At 38.6% G+C, this 22,043-nt stretch overlaps 1 protein-coding gene across 1 annotated transcript in view; it reads left to right on the forward strand.

The window, feature by feature from the left end:
• Positions 1 to 2,548: 2,548 nt before the first annotated feature.
• VPS50 (VPS50 subunit of EARP/GARPII complex) overlaps positions 2,549 to 22,043 on the forward strand; it is a 70,550-nt gene continuing 51,055 nt past the window's right edge. The window contains exons 1-8 of the mRNA XM_071560709.1: positions 2,549 to 2,678; positions 4,951 to 5,019; positions 13,435 to 13,557; positions 14,149 to 14,220; positions 16,617 to 16,670; positions 19,811 to 19,881; positions 20,296 to 20,413; positions 20,502 to 20,537. Coding sequence (XP_071416810.1) covers positions 2,646 to 2,678; positions 4,951 to 5,019; positions 13,435 to 13,557; positions 14,149 to 14,220; positions 16,617 to 16,670; positions 19,811 to 19,881; positions 20,296 to 20,413; positions 20,502 to 20,537 — 576 coding nt within the window. The 5' untranslated portion in view covers positions 2,549 to 2,645. The remainder of the gene's footprint in view (positions 2,679 to 4,950; positions 5,020 to 13,434; positions 13,558 to 14,148; positions 14,221 to 16,616; positions 16,671 to 19,810; positions 19,882 to 20,295; positions 20,414 to 20,501; positions 20,538 to 22,043) is intronic.

Genomic DNA, 22,043 nt, shown 5'->3' on the forward strand with positions numbered 1-22,043 from the left:
TATCCTGTCCCCTGCCTTATGTGATTTGAATATGTGTATACAAAGAAAAAAGGGAGTGGAGCACCTGTTAGATGAGCACCCATCTTCATTGCCTCTGACTTTATCATAACCCTTCCCCGGCAGTCACAGCAAATATGACACAGAATGTAATAAATGGGGCACACAATACAAAGTACCTTTAATTAAGAGAAGTAAGTAAACGCACCAACTGTACAGGTTATATAGTTACTGACTTCCTTTAGTTACAGTTTCATAAAAAGTATCATGATGCTACATACTTCTGCTTATTTCAAACTAGAATTAGTACTTAGAATATTTTTTTCAGATCTTTTCCAATAACAGCATCTCTGTTTCTGTTACAAAAAATATTAAACAGGTATTAAAGAGCCTCACTTAATGTTTTTCCTAGCACTTTCAAGCACTTAAATTTTCTGAATTTTTTTTCCTTAGCATAAGCATAACTCAGCGAAGAGTTCACTTCCTTTCTCTAAACAACATGTGATGTCAGGTGTCTGTCAGGCATCTTCGAAATAAGAATCCTGTGGTAAGAGTGGAGAGCTTACTACAGTTGTTGAGCTAGCTGTTGATTATTGTTTGCTCTGCATTAACTTACATGAGTTTAAATTAGTATTAATGTAGGATTTGGATCTTGTCCAAAGCTGTCACTCACCATACAAATCACCAGCAAACTGGGCAAACCCTCCCAGAGTTGTGCAGTAACAATTTGTGACAGCAAATATTTGCAGTGACAAAGGTGGTTTATCTGCACAAAAACACACTATAGTTTTCACTATACAGCACTAAGACAGACTATTATGGATTAACAAATATTAGGCTAGACTGTATCCTGCTTTGTGCAGGAATTGACCCCCCCGTCATTGTGTGCTAGAAGTAGGGTCCAGCAAGGTGCTAAGCCCCCACCAGAAGGGCTGAACACTCAATTTTTGTCTTAGTTAAAGGGAGGCAAAAACACCCAGATCCATCCAGGTCCAATGTAAGAAACATAAGGGTAATTTCAGGTTAACAACAGAAGTACAGTGTCCCACCAGAAATAACATCACCACATGACACAGGCTGGGAGATGAAGAGGGTATTTCATATATTCCCAAAGGCTTCCTAGGTCCATTATCCTGCACCTTCTGAATGTTGTTGGTTATAACCTGCTGAATCCACTTAACTGTAGGCTAGATACATCAAATTGCAACCTTTTATAAAACCTGAGTTAGAATTTACTATCACTATTTGAACATGTAATAAAATATTGGTCACAGGTTCCAACTAATTTCTAACTGAAATGATGGGAGCTTACACATTTGGATAAATCCTGTGTTGGTGCTTTAAATGTTCCATAAGGGCAAAGAAAATTGGGGAAAAGAAAAAGGCAACAGATTAGCGCAGTTATGTTTTCCAAGTGTGTTCCCCTCATTTCCAGCGTTTGAATATATTCTTGATGTTACTAATATTCTGCAAGTTTTTACACTAACTCACAAAATGTAGTGCATGTTGAAAAGGCACAATATTTTTCCTATAAAATTCTAGCTTGTGCTAGTTGTTAAATTGCAATTAAAGCAAACCAAAGCTCCCTCCTTTTGAATAAAAACAACTATGTAAAGCAACATTATTTGCAGCACTAGCATTCTGAACACTTGTATTTCTGAAAATTTTAGTTATTTGATTACTGAGAAGTAATTTTGTTATGTGCTAAAGAAAGCAGGGAGGGGACCACGGGTCGTGGCCTTCCCTTTGTCACAACATCCTTCCAAAGACACCTGCTCTTAGCTGACCTCCCGTGCAGCAACACACCAGCCAGCCCGGGGGGAACTTACACGGGGTCACAGACATCTGCTGAGCTGACCTAAGGGCACACTCGGGTAACCGCAGAAGGACAGACAACCTTGTCTAGAGGTACTAGTATGCTATAGGTGATATATTGGTAGTTTTATTGAAAGTTGCCTCCAGTTAAATAAATGCTGTAAAATAAACTCTTCCTTTTCTTGTATTGCTATAAAGTAGAACTAAAAACCTATCTGCTTGTTTGTCTGTTTGTATTTGATATCTATACTACCAACACCAACACAAGCCTGTTTTGGTGATGCAAAACTCCATCACCAGCGAACAGGCCAGACACACTTGTGAATAATCCGAAATAACCGGCGGCAACCGGGAAATGCTCATTCTCTGCGCGTTTTCTAATTTGTCTCCATAGATTGAGCCTCGTTTTGTCTTCCAAGGTAACTGATTTCAGTCTCCACACGCGCATCTCAAGGTACAAATACTTCATCAGCCCCCGCCAGACCCGCAGCCCCCGCGCCCAGGGAGGCGCCGCCGACGCAGTGCCGGGGCCGCCATCCGTGGGCGGAGGGGCCCGGAGCCCGGAGCCCGCCCACTCTGCCGCGTTGCCCGGGACTGCCCTCCAGGGGACTGTCGGTCTGCCCGCCCTGCCGGGGACTGTCTGTGTCTGTCCGCCCGCCCGTCCGCCCGCCCTGCCGCTCGCCCTGCCGGGGACTGTAGTCGTGCGCCGGCGCGGCAGAACTACCGTTCCCAGGGAGCCACGGGCGGGGTCAGGTGGCGCCCAACATGGCTGCGCCGTGTCCCGGCGCCGCGCGGGACCGCTGAGCGCAGGCCGGGGCGGCGGCAGGGCCATCATGCAGAAGATCAAGTCACTGATGACCCGCCAGGTGAGCGGCTCTTGGCGGCCGGGCCCCGCCGCGGGGGTCCCGGGTTCTCCTCGGGGCCGCCCGGAGGCCACCGTGGCGCGGGCATCGCCCTCTGCCCTGCTGCTCGGGGCGGAGGGCGTGCGTCGTGCGGCCTCTCGCGGCATCCACCTCGGCTTGGTCTTTGCACTGCGAAATGGAAGCGTGCCCAGGTGCCAGCGCGTGGCTGTGTCACACCAGACAAATCGGTGTTGGAGATGACAAGGCCAGCCTGTGTCAGACTCCTTTTTTTGACATCATTTTGCAGCGCTGGGCTGCGATTCGGTAACTTGGCTTTGTCTGGCAGCAAACGCTTTTGGTCCAAAAGCAGGCGAGGCAGCGGAGAGGCCGCGGACGTCTTTGGGTGGCACATACTGAGTGTGTGCCGGAACACTCGGTGTGTGTCTGTCAGCGCCCGCTGCTGTGTACCAGTTGTACCAGTGGTCTCTAGGATTATGTAGATCTAAGACTGTGTTTGGACCAGTATTTCTAAGGTTTTCTCAAGAAGTGTATCAATAGAACATTTGAGTCATTCATGTATATGAAATACCTTTTAAATAAAGCCTCTTTGTCCATGTGTCTAGATTGGAGAATTTAAATAATTACTTGTGTCACCTACCACATCAGATCTTCTAGATAGTCATAGAAAATGATGGGAAAGTCAGAAACCTTTTTTTTTTTTTTTTAAACTACATTCTCAGAGTCATGAGGCTTATGGAGGAGGTAGGGCTTAAAAATGAACATTGGAATGAAAGGGGAATTTGCAAAAAAGTCTTCTGTTCCCCTTCAGTATACAGCTTGACTAAGAGGAAGTCTGCCCAATGTGGAGATATTGCGGTCTGAAAATGATGTGACTTAAACAGTTTTCAGTCTTTGGAAAGATTAAAGTTCCATTTAGCATTTGATAAGTGAAACATTTTGTTGCTTCTGGAGATAAGCTGCTAGTGCTGCAGATTTTTGAGGATGTATGGGGCATTTTGTATGAAATATGACAAGCTGCAGCAGTTGCTTTGCTTGTTCCTTACCTTCAATTTCTGATACAAAAAGGTGAGTTGCCTTTAATGGTGGTAACTAGAAAGAGAGGATGTTTTGAAATGATACAAAATGAAATCTGAGAATCAAAACCAAAATGAAGAAGTTTCGCTTCCTGGGAACATGAAACAATTGTAAGTCACTTCCTTGGTAACTACTACATTTTATAACATTTTATCAATTTCAAAGGACAAACTTTTCTTATAATAAACTCGCACAGTAGTTTTGCATAGGTCCTTTTGTTTAGAAGAAATGAGAGTACTCAGGGCTTGGACACTAAACTGTTAGAGTCAACTGCAACAGTAGGAGGGAAATCTGCCTGAAACTCGTGACTCACATGAGCACTGTGAAGTCTCAAGGGAAGCTCCAGTCAGAACCCACACCCAAAGCTTGAATGTGTAGATTCACCTTTGGCTAAGGAGGTGACAGAAAACACAGTAAGCAGCATGTTCTATAGTATTGCCTCATAAGATGGTGAGGTGCTGGATCACGTCAAGAGAAGTTGTAGTTGCCCCATCCCTGGAAATGTTCAAGGCCAGGTTGGATGGGGCCCTGGGCAAACTCATCAAGTGTAAGTGTCCCGGCCCATCTAAAGGAGGGAACTAGATGATCTTTAGGTTCCTTCCAACCCAAATCTTTCCATGAAAATTATGAATATGCTGAATATTCTGCAAATATATAAACTATTTATGTATTTTACAGCTAATGTGTATTATGCTTCTTTTTTAGTTTAGTTATGCATAAGGAAAACCTAATTGTGATATGGTAAATAGAAAATAGCAAGTCAAGCAAAAATGATATAAGTTTGCCACAGAGTAAGTGGCACTTAACTTGAATTCAGTTATTTGATTCCATTAAACCATCAAGTTAGTGGAACGAAGTCTGTTACATTTTTTGGACACGCATTCATTTTAAAATTTAAAATAATGTCTGGAAGTTAAGAGGGGGAAGTAAGTGAACTTCATGAAAAGCGTGTTAGTGAGCTGTACTGAAAAGGTATATACTGCACCATAAAGTTGGAAATGCGTAGAAGTTTGAGGCATAATTTATACACTAATGGTCTTGCTTAAATATTTGTAGAATGAGGTCTTAGCCTTCCAGCCACATCAGAGTATTTATTAAAAGACTTGTAGATATCTGTTCAACATCAGGTAAGACTTGTGCAGTTTGATTGCAAGATATGTAAAGTAATCAATTTTAACCGATTATTAAAATTCTTTTAAAGGGTCTAAGAAGTCCTCAGGAGAGTGTTAATGACCTCAGCCCTATTGAAAGCTTTCGGATTCCTACTAAGGTATGATACATCATCACTCCACTCCCACTTCCTTTGTTTTTAATTTTTCATTTTTTAGTTTGATGGCACTTGCGTCTTTTTTCCATGAACATCAGGTTTGCTGTTTTTCTTTTGGAGAGTTTTATTTCTTGCTGAAAATATTTTAAAATATTTTTATGAAAGCATTAAGAGCTGTAAGACAAACCAGTTCACCAACTCAGAATGAACTTCCATAGAAATTTCTTTCTTGAAACTTTTCAGTTGTCACTGGATGCTGATCTTAATATTACCTAGGTTTCTTGCTGGAGTGAATTAAAAAAAGGACAAAGAAAAACACCTTTTTTAATGTTTACTTTGGAAAGTAGATTTTGTGTGGGTAGCTTTTATAGTTTTGGTCTTGATATTTAGTCTCTTCATGGTTTTGGAGCTGTAAGTATATTTGGTAGTTCCACGGTTTTAATCTTCAACATATATAATTAACTTCATGTTCTACTTTAACAGTTGTATCTTAATAATAATAGATTTTGACATTTTTTGGGTCTCAGTACTTAATGGCAGCTTACTCTCATCTCACAAATCATGCTGAATAATTTGTGCATCAGGGAACAATTGTCACAGTATTTGACTATTCCTTATACCCTTTTTATCTGAGTGGATGATTCACAAGACTTCTGTGGATTTTGTGTATTATTTTTCCCTAATTTGGCTTCACCTTTAACCAGTAAGATATTTAAGTTAGTGACTTACATTTGGATGGCCTATTTTACAGTAGTTAAAAAACCAAACCAAAAGATCCCTTGCGTTTCTTTGCCTCTATGTAAGTGCTGTGTAATGTGATGCTTATGCTGACCAGAAAATCAGTGTTAATGTATATTTAAAAAGTCAAGTAAGAATCTCTGAATTGGTACATGGTTAAACAGTGGCCAGTATATTGATATTGAAGAGCAAGATGTATTCAGTTGCTGTGATGTTGAAAGAACTGTCTCATCTCCATGGCTTAAATTTCAGAATTACAGATTCCTGCCACACACTGAACATCCAGTTTCAATCTGTCTTTTTAGCCAAGTTGACTCTTCAGGTAAAAGCAGATGTAGCACCCTGGCTAGATTTCCATTCTGTAACAGACATGTCCTGTAAGTCTACGCTGTGTATCAATAACAGTGGGAAATTAAATACTTCTCAATCATTGGGATTTTTTCATACATTTATGTCAAACATTTTTAATGTGAAAACATTATCTGCAGCTGTCCTGCAAACAGAAATCTGTGCCTGAAAAGACTATATTGCATCAATGGTGGAACTTTTAATCAGATTCCTTTTTTTTGTTAGAGTTGATAGAATTAGAGTGTTATTCTCTCCTGTGCCACAGAATAAAGCTTTTATATCTTTCAACGTTTTAATACTTAGGATAGATTTGAATTAGCTATTAGGAAGAAATTCTTTACTGTGAGAGTGATGAGGCACTGGAACAGGTTTCTCAGAGAAGTTGTGGATTCCCCAACCCTGGCAGTGTTAAAGGCCAGATTGGATGGAGCTCTGAGGAACCTGATCCAGTCAAAGGTGTCCCTGCCAATGGCAGGAGGGTTGGAACTAGGTGGCCTCTAAGTTCCCTCCCAACCCAAACCATTTTGTAATTCTATGATTATGATTTTTTACCTTGAAAAATGTTTTAAGTGAGTAGTTCTCAAAATAAATATATTTGGAATATACATTCTATATTTGGAATATAGATTTGGAGTTGCTTTTACCTTTTCGAAAAGCTGTATTTGAAACTCTTGAAGATTTGAGTGTTTATTTGATTATCTGGATGATGCTTTTAGTCATATGGTTTATATTCAGGTAGTCCTATGAAGAAGTGGGAATTGGGCTTGATGATCCTTATACATCCCTTCCAACTTGAGACATTCTATGATTCTTAGAGAATCATGAATAAAACTACTGTGTTTTGATCAATTTAACTTCTGGCTAGGGTCCTAAGCGATTTGTCACGGTAACTTTACTTCCAGCCCTTTCGTTTAAGAAGAAGGATTTGTATTGTTATGCCTCCTTAGCTTTGTTAAAGCCTTTATTGTAGGATTTTACTTTTCAAGTGATGAGACATCAGATGAGGAACAGTAATATGTTTCCTGTCACTGAGAGCAAAGAGTCAGATACACTGAAAACAGGGAGGGGGAGATGTTGCCTGTGTTTGTGGAATGAGTGGGTAACTGGCACGGATGTTGGGTTTCAGTACTGCACAGAAGTTCAAAGCCATTGAGCTTTTAGACATTGCTATTTATTGTGATCTAAAGCTATATTCAATCACATGACAACGTACTGATGTCACAAAACATAATTGCATTATAATTATAGGATTAAGCAGCTTTGTTGAATATAATCTAAGGCCTCTCAATAATTATTGTATTTTAATGGATACCTTTGGTAAAGATAATTCACTTTTGATTGCAAAAGTAAAGACTTAAGAAAAGGTGCAGGTTTTTAAGGGCAGTGAGTAAAAATATAACTTTATATTGTTTCAGGCTGCTACTAGAACACATATGTTGTTCTCTGCTGCCATGTTTCAATAACTGTTTTTGTTTATATCTTGAATATAAAAGTCTCAAGCTGTTTTGATGACAGAATAGTTATGATGCTGCACTGTCATCATCATACTTGTACAGTCAAATTGGTATCTCCCCATGGATTTAGGGCAAGTGTTACTGAAAGCTTCAAAAACCTACATAAAAGCTATGGAGGGATATACAGAATGAAAAGCTGCAGGGCCAGCATGAATTTACTGGAAAAAGCACAAGCCATTGATAAATAATGTTGACTCTGGGGACAAAACCATGTTTTTGAGATGAGGAACTGTCACACTAGTTTGGAGGTCAAATGGGAAATATGGAGCACAGTACGAAGAATAAATTGACATTGCATCTCTTGATGGCAAAACCAGCAAAATTCCTTTGGGTCTTCATAGCTGAAGATTGTTAGTTTGCTGACTGCTTGCTGGCCAGCATGTTGAAGTGATGACTGTGCTCCTCAGTTTTTTATTTTTTCTTATTTATATTTTTGTTACTTCAATTTCCTTTTGTCACATGATGTCAAATCACCAGCAAGCTTGCTTTAGTCCGTGCTGCAATACAGACTCATACAGCCAACTAATGCACACAGAGAAGTAAGTGTATGATAGTAATTGTATCATTGTAAGAACTAAGTGTATAATAGTTTAAGTCTGGGCTAATGCCTGCAGAGAAGTCAAATCCAAACTGCGGGGCTGGATGTAACAGTTTGCCCAGAGAAGTTGTGAATGCCACATCCCTGAAGGTGTTCAAGGCCAGACTGGATGGGGCTCTGAGCAACTTGGTCTAGTGAAAGGTGGGTTGGAATTAGTTGGTCTCTAAGGTTCCTTCCAACCCAAACCATTCTATGATTCTATGATAATTTTGTGATATCTAGACGAGAAAGTTGTTTGCAGAAAGACTGTACCTTTTTTTGTCTGAGATACCTTACTTCAGTGGTGTGCCCTGATCTCCCTGGTGAACTGTAATTCTTTTTGAACCATTCTGTTATTGTCAGCTTTGTTGTTTTCCAAGCCGATAACAGTTTTGTTTAGCAGATTATGTCACAAAAGGGTGAGATAGGTATTTTGTATGCTTGAATTCAAGTATGTGGGGTTAATGATGAGTTGACTTTGAATTAGATTATGTTTATTTTGATGATAATCAGCTCATACACAATGTACAAATATTATTTGAATTTGTGGCTTATGGTGGTAAACAACACCGAAAGTTTATTTTTCATGCTTTTGCTGTAGATACAGAAGTGTGGCTTTGTTAGTCTGTTTGGGCTTCTATTTCTCCAGCAGTAGCTGAGGGGTTTTCAGGAGTGCATTAAGTGATGGTGTGGCTAATAGCTGTTGTATGGATCAGCTTTGTTGTTTTCTCCATGAGGAGAGTTGTTTTCACAGTTTGTTTTGGTTGAGTGAGGGCTTTTTAATAAGTATTCTGTATACATATTGAAGGAGGAAAGATCAAAAGAAGGATTTGGGTTTTTTGTGTGAAAGATAGGTAATACTTCAAACTTCCTTGTGGGACTGCCTACCAGTCTGGGGGAGGGCAGGCTAGAAGCAGGGAGGGAAAACAAAGTGAGTTTATGGATACAGTGATTTATCCATTAGAGGACAAATATATCGTTGTGTATAGATAAAAGATTTGGTTTGTGTATATATGTATATAAGCACTGTATTACATTTTTTTAATTCATAGTGGTAGTATGTTGCAGTATACCTGCTGATTGAATCTGTTGAGTGGGGCTCTCATCCTGGTATTTAGGATTAGCTTTTAACAAAAGTATTCTCCATGTTCAGAATGGAAAGATATAAATCAACACCATAATCATTGGTGTGTTTTTGGCTCATGACAAGGAAAGAGAGGTTGTGTCCAAGTGAGTATAGCACAGACTTGGCCCCTGGCACTGCCTAGGTAGAGGTGCATAGGCTTTTACTGAACTTCAGCTTCTGTTGAGATTTTTTTTTCTGAGTAGTATCAGTTAACTTTTTTCCATGTCTTCACTTCCCAAGTCTTTTAGTTGATAGCAACTGGAATGCAGAAGGTGTTTGCTTCAACTCCCTGCCAGTAACGCTTCATTCACCAGAGCAATATTGGCTTTGCTGTAACAGGCAGCAGAGAATACAAGGAGAGTGGGAGTGTGACGCATTGGGAAATAGCTGGGTAGTCATCTAAGACGTGCTGAACTGCATTTCAGATGAGTCTGCAATGAGATGACTCTTCTGAAATATATTTCAAGGAATTGCCACAGACTCCTAGACTGTAAACTTTTATTTCCCTAGAACATGACAGCAAAATGATGTGATAAGTGTGTGGATGCAAGCACTGTGTTTTATTTAGCAATGGCTTCTAGTATGTAAAGCTGTCAGACTGATAGGGTTTTCCTTTTTTCTTACCCTCTCCAGAAGCTGTCTTTCCCTGATCTGTTTAGGGGGAATTATGAAGAGACCTGCTGCTGAGGGTCGTACTGATGGTAACCTGACAGGATAAATTGTCTTTCTGTGAAAGTATAATCCAAAGTATTGGGGTGAAAAAAACCAAAAAAGCACAATTGGCACCACGATTGACACAAGTTTTATGCAGGAGGTGAAGCCACTTGCTGAATAAAACTTTTGAAAAAGGAGTAGCTCATGACACGGCATCTTAGATGTCTGTATTGGTCCATTATTGCTTGGAGAGATCCAAGTGCTGAACATGTGTATTAACCTAGGAAGATGGATTGAAATGAATACTGTGGGATCCACCTTGCCAATATGCTGCACTTCTGATCTCCTATTGATTCAGTTTAGCAGTGGCAAAGTTCTCTGCATGATTATTATCATATGATTCCCTCTGTTCCAATTTTTTAAATTCAGAATAGCACTTGGAATTACTGAATTAATATAAAATTTACTATAAAATGTGTTTTAATGATGACTTTTTTAAGGCAGATACTTAAGTGGCAATAGTTAAAAGTTTTGAGATGGAAATATGCCTTGAAGGATTTAATAGAGCTTCTGTCTTGCCATCTGCAAAGTGTGTGAGTACAAGCTCCACAGTGCTAGATCTGGCCTTTGCTGAGACCCCTGAAACTATGGGCTTATTTGTATATAGTGAAATTGTTTTGTATATCCAATTGAAGGGATGAGGAAAATTGAATATCAGCAAATAAACTGTAACAAAGGATGGCTACTTCCTTCAGTTCTGAATGAAAAGATTGGCCTTCAGCATATGAGTTATTTGAGACCAGTGGAGTGTGAGGTATTGGAAGGTGCAGCTTGTCACGGCACAAAGTCTGGTGGCAGATAGTGTAATTTGTATGAGAGTTAAAGTTTATCCTGGAGAGTTTTCTCCTTAGACTACTTTTCTTAAAAAATGAACAATATAAAGAAAAACCTTGCCCATTTAAAACATATTTTCCTGGGTAGTATTTTGGCAAGAAACATAAATGATCTTTCTGAGACAGGAGAAAATGGTTTCTTATCAATTTTCCTAGTCACATCAACATCAGCTTTATGTTTGTCTTGGAAACTGGTGTTCTATGACAACCAAAAGGTCATTGATTAGACTTCATTGAAATGCTGATATTAAAAACAACCCTGCAATTTATTACTACATGGCTCCAAATTCAGAATATGTGTCCACAGTGGCCTCCTTGATGCATCTTTAGCAGATGTCAATTACTGTTGACCTATGCATTGACATATTATTTCACCAATATGACAAGATATCAGTGGTCCAGAATTTCAAATGATCCTGAGGATTTCTTCTCAGGTTTAGGTTTTTATCTTTTTCTTTTAGCCAACAGCCATGCAGGAACTGGTAGGCAAATATTAGATGATAAACTGGATGATTCCCCTTGCAGTGGTTCAGTGGACCCTTTTGCCTTTCTTGGATAATTTTTAATTTTTAGTTTTATGTAGCCAGAACTAAATGTACTGTAAGATGTGAAGCTGATTTTTAGAGAGATGTACAGTATAAAGCTATGATTTGTTAAGGAGTCCAGAGGGAAATGTTTTTTTTGTTTGTTTGAAGGGACAGGAATTAATATGGTTAGTTAATAGCTTCATTGCTTTCTAAATTAAATGAATGCAAGAGCAGTATGCCATTGAATCTGAACGTGTGTGTCCTCTGCCAATCCTTGTGCCTTTATGTGATGAAAACTTCAGAACCATAGAAAGTAAACATTGGGACAGACTCTGAAAGGACTGGTTTTGAAAGATCATTTTGATCTCATCCCTAACCAGCGCTCCTCTCCTCTCTTTCTCATGATCTTGGCAATACTGAAACGTGGGGTGGAAAGTTGTCGCTGCTGGGTGAATTGTGTGGCGGCTCTGAAGGGACAGTCCTGGCTGCCTGGCGTCCTGCCTGTCTCTCTGGTGCCAGTGTGGAGCTGCAGGCGCTTCCCTGCCGGCTTCCCGCAAACTGCGTTGGCAGATAAGAGTCGCCAGGGCCCGCCCGGGAGTGGAGCGCGGTGTGTCCCGCGGCTTTCCCCGCGTTCCGCGCTCGGAGCCGCTTCCAGCGGGTGGCGCGCGAGCAGCGCCGCGCCCTTGGTCTCCGCTGGAACACGAAATCCGCTGGCATCTTTTTTCTCTGCATCAAAGCCATTGCTTTTTGTCTCCTGCCCCTGCCCTCTCCCCCCCTTTTTTTTTTCTTTTCTGTTTTTGCCCTGTCTCGTTTTTTATCCAATGAGAGGTATTTCAGAGAAGGAGTGGCTGCTTCTGATGCTCTTCCAAACCATCTATTTGTCACCCCGTGGCTGCCTCCAACTGTGTAGAAAAACAGCACCTTGCCTTTTATTAAAGTGTCACTTTGCCTTATAACATGTACACATCGACCTTGTTTCAGTTGATGTGCAAAAGAAGCAAGTTAGTGGCTGTTTAGTGAATTAATCTAAGGTCTGATACCTCCAGCTAGTGAAATAAGCCCTTGAGCTCTTGTTGATGAAAATGCCATCAACCTCATCCCACTGTAACAACCTGGCACAGTTGGGATGCTCAGGGTCATCACAGGACTCTTCACTTAATGGCTTCACCAGGGATTAATCACAATATCAAGCAATTTGATCCATTTTATGTTTATTTTTGATGAAAATATCCTAGGGCTTCTCCCTTTGGCGTCTCTGGTAAAGGTGGGAACAACATCCAGGAGAGGGCTGGTATTGGTTGCAGCAGCCAGTACAGCAGGGGAAGACTGTTCTTGGTTTGCTGAGACCACTGGAAGCAGCTGGGTCATTTAGAAGACCAAGAGGAGATCATCACAGCAAGGAGGGGAATGCTTTCTTTTTGAGTATTAGTTTTCAAAGAGCTGACAGCACATCTCTGCGTAGACCACTCTGCTAAAATCTGAGAACTGGTAATCTTGGTCAAAGAAGGCAGGTCTGCTCTGTGTTTACTTGTAAAACATTCAAGTGTTTAATGACATGACATCTACTATTTCAGTGACTTTTGAGGGCTGAATTAGAAACTTACACATTTGTAGTGATGCTGTCTACCTTATATTTACAAAGAGGGTTCTTCTGATTTTAAAAATTCAGGTTTTATTTGTTTTGGTGTGTTTTTCCCTTCTGGAAGAATAGTCTGCCAGTTCATTTTTAGTTTATTATGAGAATTTCTAAACTACAGAGATAAAAACTGTGGACTCAACATGCATTTGTGCCATGAATATATTGATGAAGTGTTAAGTGAGCTGCAACATTGAAATCTGCACTATGTTTCCTGAAATGTTTTAGATATCTTGCTGTCCCTGATGGAAAGAACAAGCCACAGCATACTCATCTTTCCATTTTTTGCCATTGCTTCTTGTGCTAATGTTGTAAATGGCTTTTGAGAGATTTTTGTTTTGTTAAAACATTGTTTTTGTTAGGATGTGTTATTACATAATGGAAATCTTTTTTTGTTTTGTGCAGGAGGACCTCAGAGAACTGCATGAAGAACCAACTGATCCTCAGGCACAGCAGGAAATAATTAACAGCATTGAAGAAGTTTATTTTTCCAATGATTCCTTTGATATTGTGAAGTATGAGTTAGAGGTAAGCTGTCATATTAAGAGAAAAAAGAGCAGCATAACAAAAAATGAAGATCAAAAATATGCTTGTTTCAATGCGCTATTTTTTGTTTTGTTTCTTATTCTTGCATCAGTATGAAACTGTACCCTCCTACATCATCTTGCAGTTGTATGGAGCTTTGAGCATATAGTATTGGTACAGTGTCTTCTTTAATGTGGTAGCATTGATGTCAATTGTGGTAACAGGCACTTCCTAATTTAAACTATAGTGAAAAAAGCCAAAATAGTTGAGAAAAAAAGACTGTTCAATATTTTGTGTATTTTTTTAGCAAACTGACTGAGACATAATAGTTTCCATGTTTGGAGGAGGGTTGCGTGTATACACATATGGCTTAAAATAAAGTAACTGAGGTAATTATGATACTATATGAGGCAATTATATCTTAACACTAGTTGATTTCAGTATCCATCATTTGAAATAATGAATTAATTCTGCAAATTAGATTGCAGAAGCAATAAGAATGTTTCTTTAATGCAATTGATTGCTTAGTTAATATGATATGTGATTTAACATCCTTTAATTTCTCACTGAATTTAATTTATTGTTTATATGCAGAGGCTTCCCCCAGTACTTAGTCTTCAAGAACTGGAAGAGTACAGAGACAAATTAAAACAACAGCAGGCTGCTGTAAGTAGAGTTGTTTCCTCTGTAGCCTTACCCAATTTGTGTATTGTCTATAAGTCTAGCAAGAAGTGTAACTGAAAAAGTTGTGATTTCTTAAACACTTTATATATTAAGCATTTTTTAAAAAAATATGTTGTGTGCCTTTATTGTGGAAAATCATCACTACCTCATATAATTGTATGAAATCATGTAAGTAAATCTTAGTGATAAGTATTGTAACAAGGAGCACATGTGCTATTTCTGTAGAAACTTGATTTTCTGAATGCTTGTCTTTTCATGTGTATTACAAGAAAAGTAATATTCAACACAAAACTGAATAGTGCAGTAATATCTCCTTTTTGAGAGTTTTTAGCAACGTAAGACATGAAATGTTTTGAAAACTCTGTCCTTAGAGATGCTGTTTTCTCTTACTTTTCGTTTGCCAATTTTTTAATTCTCCACAAGGGCTTCTAGTGAATACTGGTACAGAGTTATTATATATGATATATATATATATACACACACACATACCAATAATTTCTTGGTCGTGTTTGAAAACATTTCTTCTTAAATATTTGTAGTCCCTGCTGAAAAACAAAACTAAACACACTGTTCTCAAGCTTGCATTTGTAAGACTGTTAGTATTGTATTTCTTTTTAAGTTTCTATGTTTGTGCACAAGAAATTGATTAAGATAGCAATGCCTGTTTTTAAAATTCAGTACAGACAGCAGCTCTCAGTAGGATTCCACTTACTGTTACTTTAGAACAATGGAGAAAATTTTAAAATACGCATGTTCTGTGTGCTAAAGAAGGTATAATGTGCACAGGGTGAATATTCATTTTGACACAGATCTAATTTAGTACAATACCAATCTAAAAGGTAGGTCTCTTTATGACTTTCCTAGATCTCCATGTATCATGGTTAACTCCAGCTGGCAGTGAAGTACCTTGCAGACACTCATTCACTTCCCCACCAGTGGGATGGGGGAGAATGGAAGGAGAAAACTCATGGGTTGTGATAAAGGTAGATAATGAAAAAAAAAGGCGGAAAAATAAGTAAAGTAAAAGCAAGTGAAGCAAAACATGGAAGTAATTCACTGCTTCCCATGGGCAGGCAGGTGTTCAGCCATCTCCAGGAAAGCAGGGCTCTAGTACATGTAACAGTTATTTGGGAAGACAAATGGCATCACTCTAAGTGTCTTTCCCTTCCTTCTTCTCCCCCCAGCTTTACATGCTGAGCATGACACCATGTGATCTGGGCTATCCCTTAGGTCAGCTGGGGTCAGCTATCCCGGCTATGTCCCCTCCCAACAAATTGTGCACCTCAGCTCACTCGCTGGTGAGGTGGTATGAGGAGTGGAAGAGGCCTTAATTCTGTGCAAGCCCTGCCCAGCTAAGACATCTCTGTGTCATGAGCATTGTTTTCAGTGCTCATCTAAAACAGTCCTATACCACTCCTGTGGAGAAAATTAACTGTAGCCCAGCCCAAACCAGTGATGCCTTGAGAGACCCCAGAAAGCTGGACTCCGAGCTAAGTTAGTGTGGGATAAGATAAAAAGGTAGATTCTTTAATGTTTAGGCTTAGGGCCTTCAGGAATACATGATGACACACGACCCTAACTCTGATTTTCTATGGTTTTTATAATATTGTCTACTCAATCTCCAGTTCACACATCTCTTGGTGTAACCCTGTCCTACCCCTGGCACACCCCACCAGGATTTGAGTCTGGGGGACAGTGGGACCCTCTGTTCATCATCTTTGTCTTCCTCAGCACACGTTGGAGATTTTCCAGTGTTCTGGCTTCAAGGTTGTTGCCTTATGTTTATGTCTCATAGCACAGGCTTTAAGATATTATTCAGCTTCCTACCTTGAAATAACTAATGGGATTTTAGGCATTGATATGGGATAGGGGTTAGAATACATAAACATTGAACTTAAGTTGTTAGAAATATTAACACACTAAATCTGCATTTTACTACAGTTACAAGTACTTCTAAAATCTATAAAAATGAAAAAATCAAAAATCAAAAAAACCCTGAGGCATCACCAGCACACCTTGGTAGATGGTTAACTTAAATTTATAGTCTAGTAGTAGCATGAGCAGAATAAACTTGCAGTGTCCTAAATTATTTCTGTCTTCTATTTTAGCATGTTCCTTAACAAGCACACAGTTAAGGGATTAATTTAAAAATGTCCACTAATCCCTAGATGGGACTGTGAACATATTTCTTATCTTGCTTCTAAGGAAAGCTGATCATCATTTTTATGAATTTTTTTAATGTTGTGGAATATTTATTAATAAATTTGAAACATACAGAACGAAATGATAGAGAATCACAAATTTGTAGAACTTCAGTATGGGGATGGCCTACTTAATTGAGATTGCTATGTGCCACATGGAATGTTCTTCTTTTTAAGGTATCTAAGAAAGTTGCAGACCTGATCCTTGAAAAACAGCCTGCATATGTTGAGGTAAGATGACCAACAGTTACTTTTTAAGAGTAAACTGCTGTTTTGTGCTCTTAACAATGCTGGACTTGTTTCACTGGAGATTAAATACAGTAATTTTTTAGTACAGATGCTAGTGCCTCTTTGGAACCAGCTAGTTATGCATGCTAGACCTCTGTCTCTATAGTGAAAAGAACTAAGGGCATATGAAGTTGGAAGTCCTTAGGGTGATAAATGTTTCAGCACATGGTCAGTTTTAAGAAAACTTTCTGAAAACATGAATTCACATGCTTGGCTAATACCTGTATTGGACTTGAAACAGGAGCTGCTTTAGGGCCTGTGCTTAGGAATGGTTTCACAACTGGTTCTATACAATAAAACATCAATGACCTTTCTTAATATCAGTTAAAACTGGAAGCCTGCCACTAATCTCAAGCAGTTGTGAGAAGAAAGCATGTAAGAGAAGACTGAGCTGGAAATAGGGTCTCAGCATGTCAAAGATCTCTTAAGAGCAAAACAAAGCAAAACTGCTTTAGTTGCTTGCAGTAGAGTATTGGCATGACTTCCCTCCTTCTTCCCAGAACATATTTGCAATAGCTGTCATAATAATTCTCTAAAGAGAAGATGTTTTTCCTACTAGTTTATTCTTAATACTGTTCCTATAACATACCTGAGCATTCCAGGAAACAACATGGAGAATTCTGCAAAAAGGAAGTAGTAATTGTTATCAAGTTAGTCTGAGAATTATCATGTGGTGAATAATCATGTGTGTATACAGCACCTTTTGTCACCATTGTCACATCAGTGATTGTGGCAATTCACATTTTGGTCAAGAAGCTGAAAAGAGTGTGGGAGAGTAATGATGGCTTGTACTTCCTGATTGTGTAACCTGTGGTAGATGTCATGGAACTGCAGTTATTTTCCTGTTTCATACAGAGAACACAAGATTCTCTTCTGCTCGCTTGTGCTTATGGCCCATGCATCCAGCCTTAGTGACCCTGCCATCTGTGCTCTGGCATTTCACTGGGTGAAAGTAGTGCTGCTGTTTAAAGATAAAGGAGGGGTAGTAGGCATTGCTTGCATCATCTCCTGCAAAGGCTGGTGAAAGAAAAAAGCTGTAAGGGTAATTTTTTTTCTGTTTTAGTTAAAGGAGTCAGGTAAGAGGCTATTGCAGAAAGAGTCTGATAAATGCTACAGTGGTTGATACTTCACAGGATAGCGTAGAGAAGAGGTAAAAGGTAATTGTATGGTATAAAAACCTTCTGGTATTATTTCACTGTTGTGCATGTTTGAAAGTGGTACTTTTGAGTTAGTGGTGCTTTTTCTGAATCCAGCATTTTCACTTTGAAAACCTCCTCTCACTGCATAACAGTACTGCAGTGAATGTGCTTCTTGCATTTTGCTGGCAATGTTAATGTTCTTATTGCAGCAACATCTTACTGAGGTGCACGTTTTAGAACAAGAAGTGCTTTCAGGTGTTCCAAACGGACAGTTAAAAATCCATTGTGCCAGTAAGAATCTCTTAAAAAACATTTCTTAAATGCTTATTTGCTTGATGAATTCAGTAATCCTTCAGTGTTACTTATGGACACAGGCTTGCACAGAGTTATTCTTGTCAGTAGGCTTACCTATTGGAGATTTCTAGTGGGCATTAGAAGACTCACTTTCCCACTGACTCATGAAATGAACCTCCTGATGTGCTGTGAGTGCTTCATAATGGCATTTCCAGTTCAGTGTCCAATTACAGTAGCAGGTTAATAGAAGAATAAAAAATGCAGTTGACTGTCTCCTGGACACATTTTCATTGTGCAAAGTGAAGTTTGGGGATATCATGATTTGCACCCCACTTCTGTTATGAAGGGCTGGTCTAACAGGCACTACTATGGCCAACAGAGGCATAGCACAGACACAGGGTAAGGGATTTATAGTTTTCCCTTCTCCTTGGAAAGGAAATGTATGCTTTAGGAACAACCAGTGGGTGGAAGATTGTCTTTGAGAAGAGAAAAAAATTTATTCAGCCCTAAATACTGGGCAGAAGACTCCATCTCTGGGGACCTTTAGGTTGCACTCTCTCCGTCTGCCTCTTCATTCAGTCACATTTGAAGGAGAGATTTCGAAGAATCTTTGCAAGAGGCAAGACTGGAGTTGCTCCTTATAGTATGCATTTCCTAATGAAAAAGGGAATAATGACCTTTGAATAGCTCTCTTATTTTCAAAGTACATTTTCAGTGAGAAGTAGGGATTGAGGAAAGTAATCTTTGAATCTGATTTCTTAAGATATTTTGAATGACAGCAACAAAGCTGTCATTTTTACAAAAACAAAGTTGGTAACATAAAGGAGCTGGTTTTAGAAAGCAGCAGTGAAAGATGCAGGTCAGTGATTTGGAGACTGACCAGAAGCTGATTTGAAACAACTAAACTTTGAACTTGTTTTTGTTTGTCATATCTTTGCTTTGGTTTTCCCTTCTTCTCATGAAAAGCATTTGATATGTTTTGAAATTATAGGCAGAATTAAAAAAAAATCTCTTTTTCTGTAGTGTGGGGAAAGCATTCGCTGTTCCTAACAAAAGAAATCCTCATAGTTACAGTAAAACAAGGAGTTGTGATTATACTACACGCTTCACTAAGTCAAAGTCAAGCTAAATTCAGGTCACCTCTGCTAAAGAGTTTTCAGCTAAAATTCAACAGGAAACAATTACCATTCATTATGAAGTGACGTCTATTAAATTGGTAGAACACAAGTGCTTCTAAACAAGAAAATGCTGTGTGAAACATGATTTTTTTTTGTTTTGTTTTGCTGCTCTCTGGCATATTAATTAAATCTTGTACTTCTGTCCCTGAAATTTTTATCATTCTGTTGTGATGCACTAATAGTGTGGAGAGTCTTAGGCTAAATGTGTAATTTATAAATGTAGAGGATCCCACTGAAATGAAAGTAGATTTCAAATGTCTATCCTCAAAAGAGAGTTATATTTTAAAAGGTGGTTTTTATTAATGTTACATTGCAGTGCTTAGTGTATATAAAATGATGAAACAAATAATATATGCAATAACTCAACAAAGTCATTATAACATCGCAAGAAAAATCTACTAATCACTAGTCTCAATTGATGTGTAGCGCAACCTTAATTTGTATATTTATTTAACCTGTTGTCTCTCTGTAGGAACTTGAACGTGTTACATCATTGCAGGCTGGCCTTCAGTTAGCAGCTGTTATTTGCACGGATGGAAGAAGGTATCTTGCTTAACTAACTACAGAGATTGAAGCGGGGGGAAAGTATTTAAGAAGAAATCTGTAAACCCAGGAAGTTTGGATGCTGGTGATGTTTCCAGTTTATGTGCTGAATTCTATTAGCAGTAGTAGTTAAAGATACTGAAACAATGGCAAACTCTTGCAGCTCTCAGTTTTGCAAATGGGAGTTTTCTTTAAAACAGAAAGTGTTTGAAATACACCGTTAATCCACAGATAAATGCAGAAGGGAGGATTTACCTTGTTAGTAATCCATTGATATCATCTAATTTTCTAAGTTTTCTCTGTCAATGCTGACAATCCTATTTTCTAGCATATATTTTAATGGACATGTTAGAATTGATTAGAAGTTCCATTTTATGAATTGTTGAAGGTTATGTTAATTTGTAACTTTTGCAGACACCTGAAAACAGCAAAGGAAGGCTTCACACAAACTAGTTTGGGCCTTCTTGCAAATCAGAGGAAACGACTGTTGCTTATTGGACTGCTGAAGTCTCTGAGAACAATAAAAACACTGGTATGTACAGTTATTTTTTTCAGAGTCAAATAGTTTTCTTATTTTCACTGTAGTTATTACACTTTGGTTTCTTTTTCTTTTTTTTTAGCAAAGAACTGATGTGCGTTTGAGCGAGATGTTGGAGGTAAGTCCCTGCCAGACTGATAAAATTTGAAGTTATTCTAAATCTGTTTTTGTCAGTTACCTTAATTTTGTCCCTTTCCTTCCTCTATAAACAGGCTATTGGTATGTGTGTGCATGGGATGAAATTATAATTATTTTTTTAAATGTTATGCAAAAGGTTTATATCACATTAGATAGCCCCTCTGTCAAGAGAGAGTATTTTCTGTCAAAACCTCAATCCTGCCTTTAGATCTGGGCACTGAGGTTTGAGCTAGTTGAGTAAAAATGCTGTGGAGTCTTCACTCCCCCCTGCCCTCAACTTATACTTCTTTTCTGGCCTTAGTTTGATATTTGGGAAAAATAAGAAGGTGAGATTTAGCTGATTTGTTGGTATGGTGTGTCACATACACTTCTACTGGGATATTATTGTATAAATGTATAGAGGAACTATAGATTATTTTTATACTATTACTAAAATAGTATTTTATTTGTAGGTGTAGTAGCTTCTGTCCTAATTCATTGAGTTAGCTTTTTAATAGTCACTTGTAGAAAAGATTGCAGCATGCAGGTCAGGACAGTAACAATTCTGATACTGTTACATATACTGCCTAAAAATGCAGCAGATACTGCACAGAGCAAAATAAGATCTTGTCTTAAGGTGATTAATTGTATGAAAGACAGCTTCAGAATTTTATTGACAACTATATTTTAATCATAGTACATGTGTTTACAGCTAGTACTGGTTGGAATGTCATGATGATAATCTCTAGTGAATAAATTTGGAAATTGAATCTTAATGGTTTTAACTTTTAAGATGCTTTAATTCCATCTAGAGTAAATCACCTTGTGTCAGCAAACTTTCTTATTCTTTACCAAACAAGAATGTAGTTGTTTTCAGGTGGCATAAATGTTGCCTTCTGCTCAGTAAGCTGTGCACAATGATTAGCTTTTAATGTCTGTGCTTATTTTGTCACACAGGAAATAAGCTCTTCACTGTCTATTAGTAGGAGTTGTCTTGAGACAGAGGTGTGGGTGTTGCATTCACACATAGGCCCTAACATCTGATTATCATAATTTGTCAAGTGATTTTTGAGGGTTGGAACTGCTGTTTCTGACTAAGTGCAATTTTAGAGCTGTGTTCAGTGTCTGCTCCCAATAAGTTATCCCAGATATTGTCCAATTTTTTGTCTTTACTCCAAGAATTTAGTAATGGAATACGCATGAGAACTATTAGTAGCCATTCACAGAAGCGCATTTGGAAAGGGTTCCCAATTGAAAAAGGCAGAAATGAAACTACAATACCTTATAGGGCTGAGCTGCACCTGGAATATAATAGTAACATATCTTAAGCAAGCAGGCTTTCTGGTGTGAGCTCTGATAGATTTAATGGAACGAATACCAAGTTTCCAATGGAGAACAATGCAAACACCTGTAAATGCAGCAATCATTTTACTGTTCTGTTTTCATCTAATAGGTAATATATTCGGGGGTTTTTGTGTTTTTTTTCAGTTAAACTTGACTGCATTAG

This window comes from Pithys albifrons, chromosome 7 (assembly GCF_047495875.1).
Source record: "Pithys albifrons albifrons isolate INPA30051 chromosome 7, PitAlb_v1, whole genome shotgun sequence".
Taxonomy (NCBI): domain Eukaryota; kingdom Metazoa; phylum Chordata; class Aves; order Passeriformes; family Thamnophilidae; genus Pithys; species Pithys albifrons.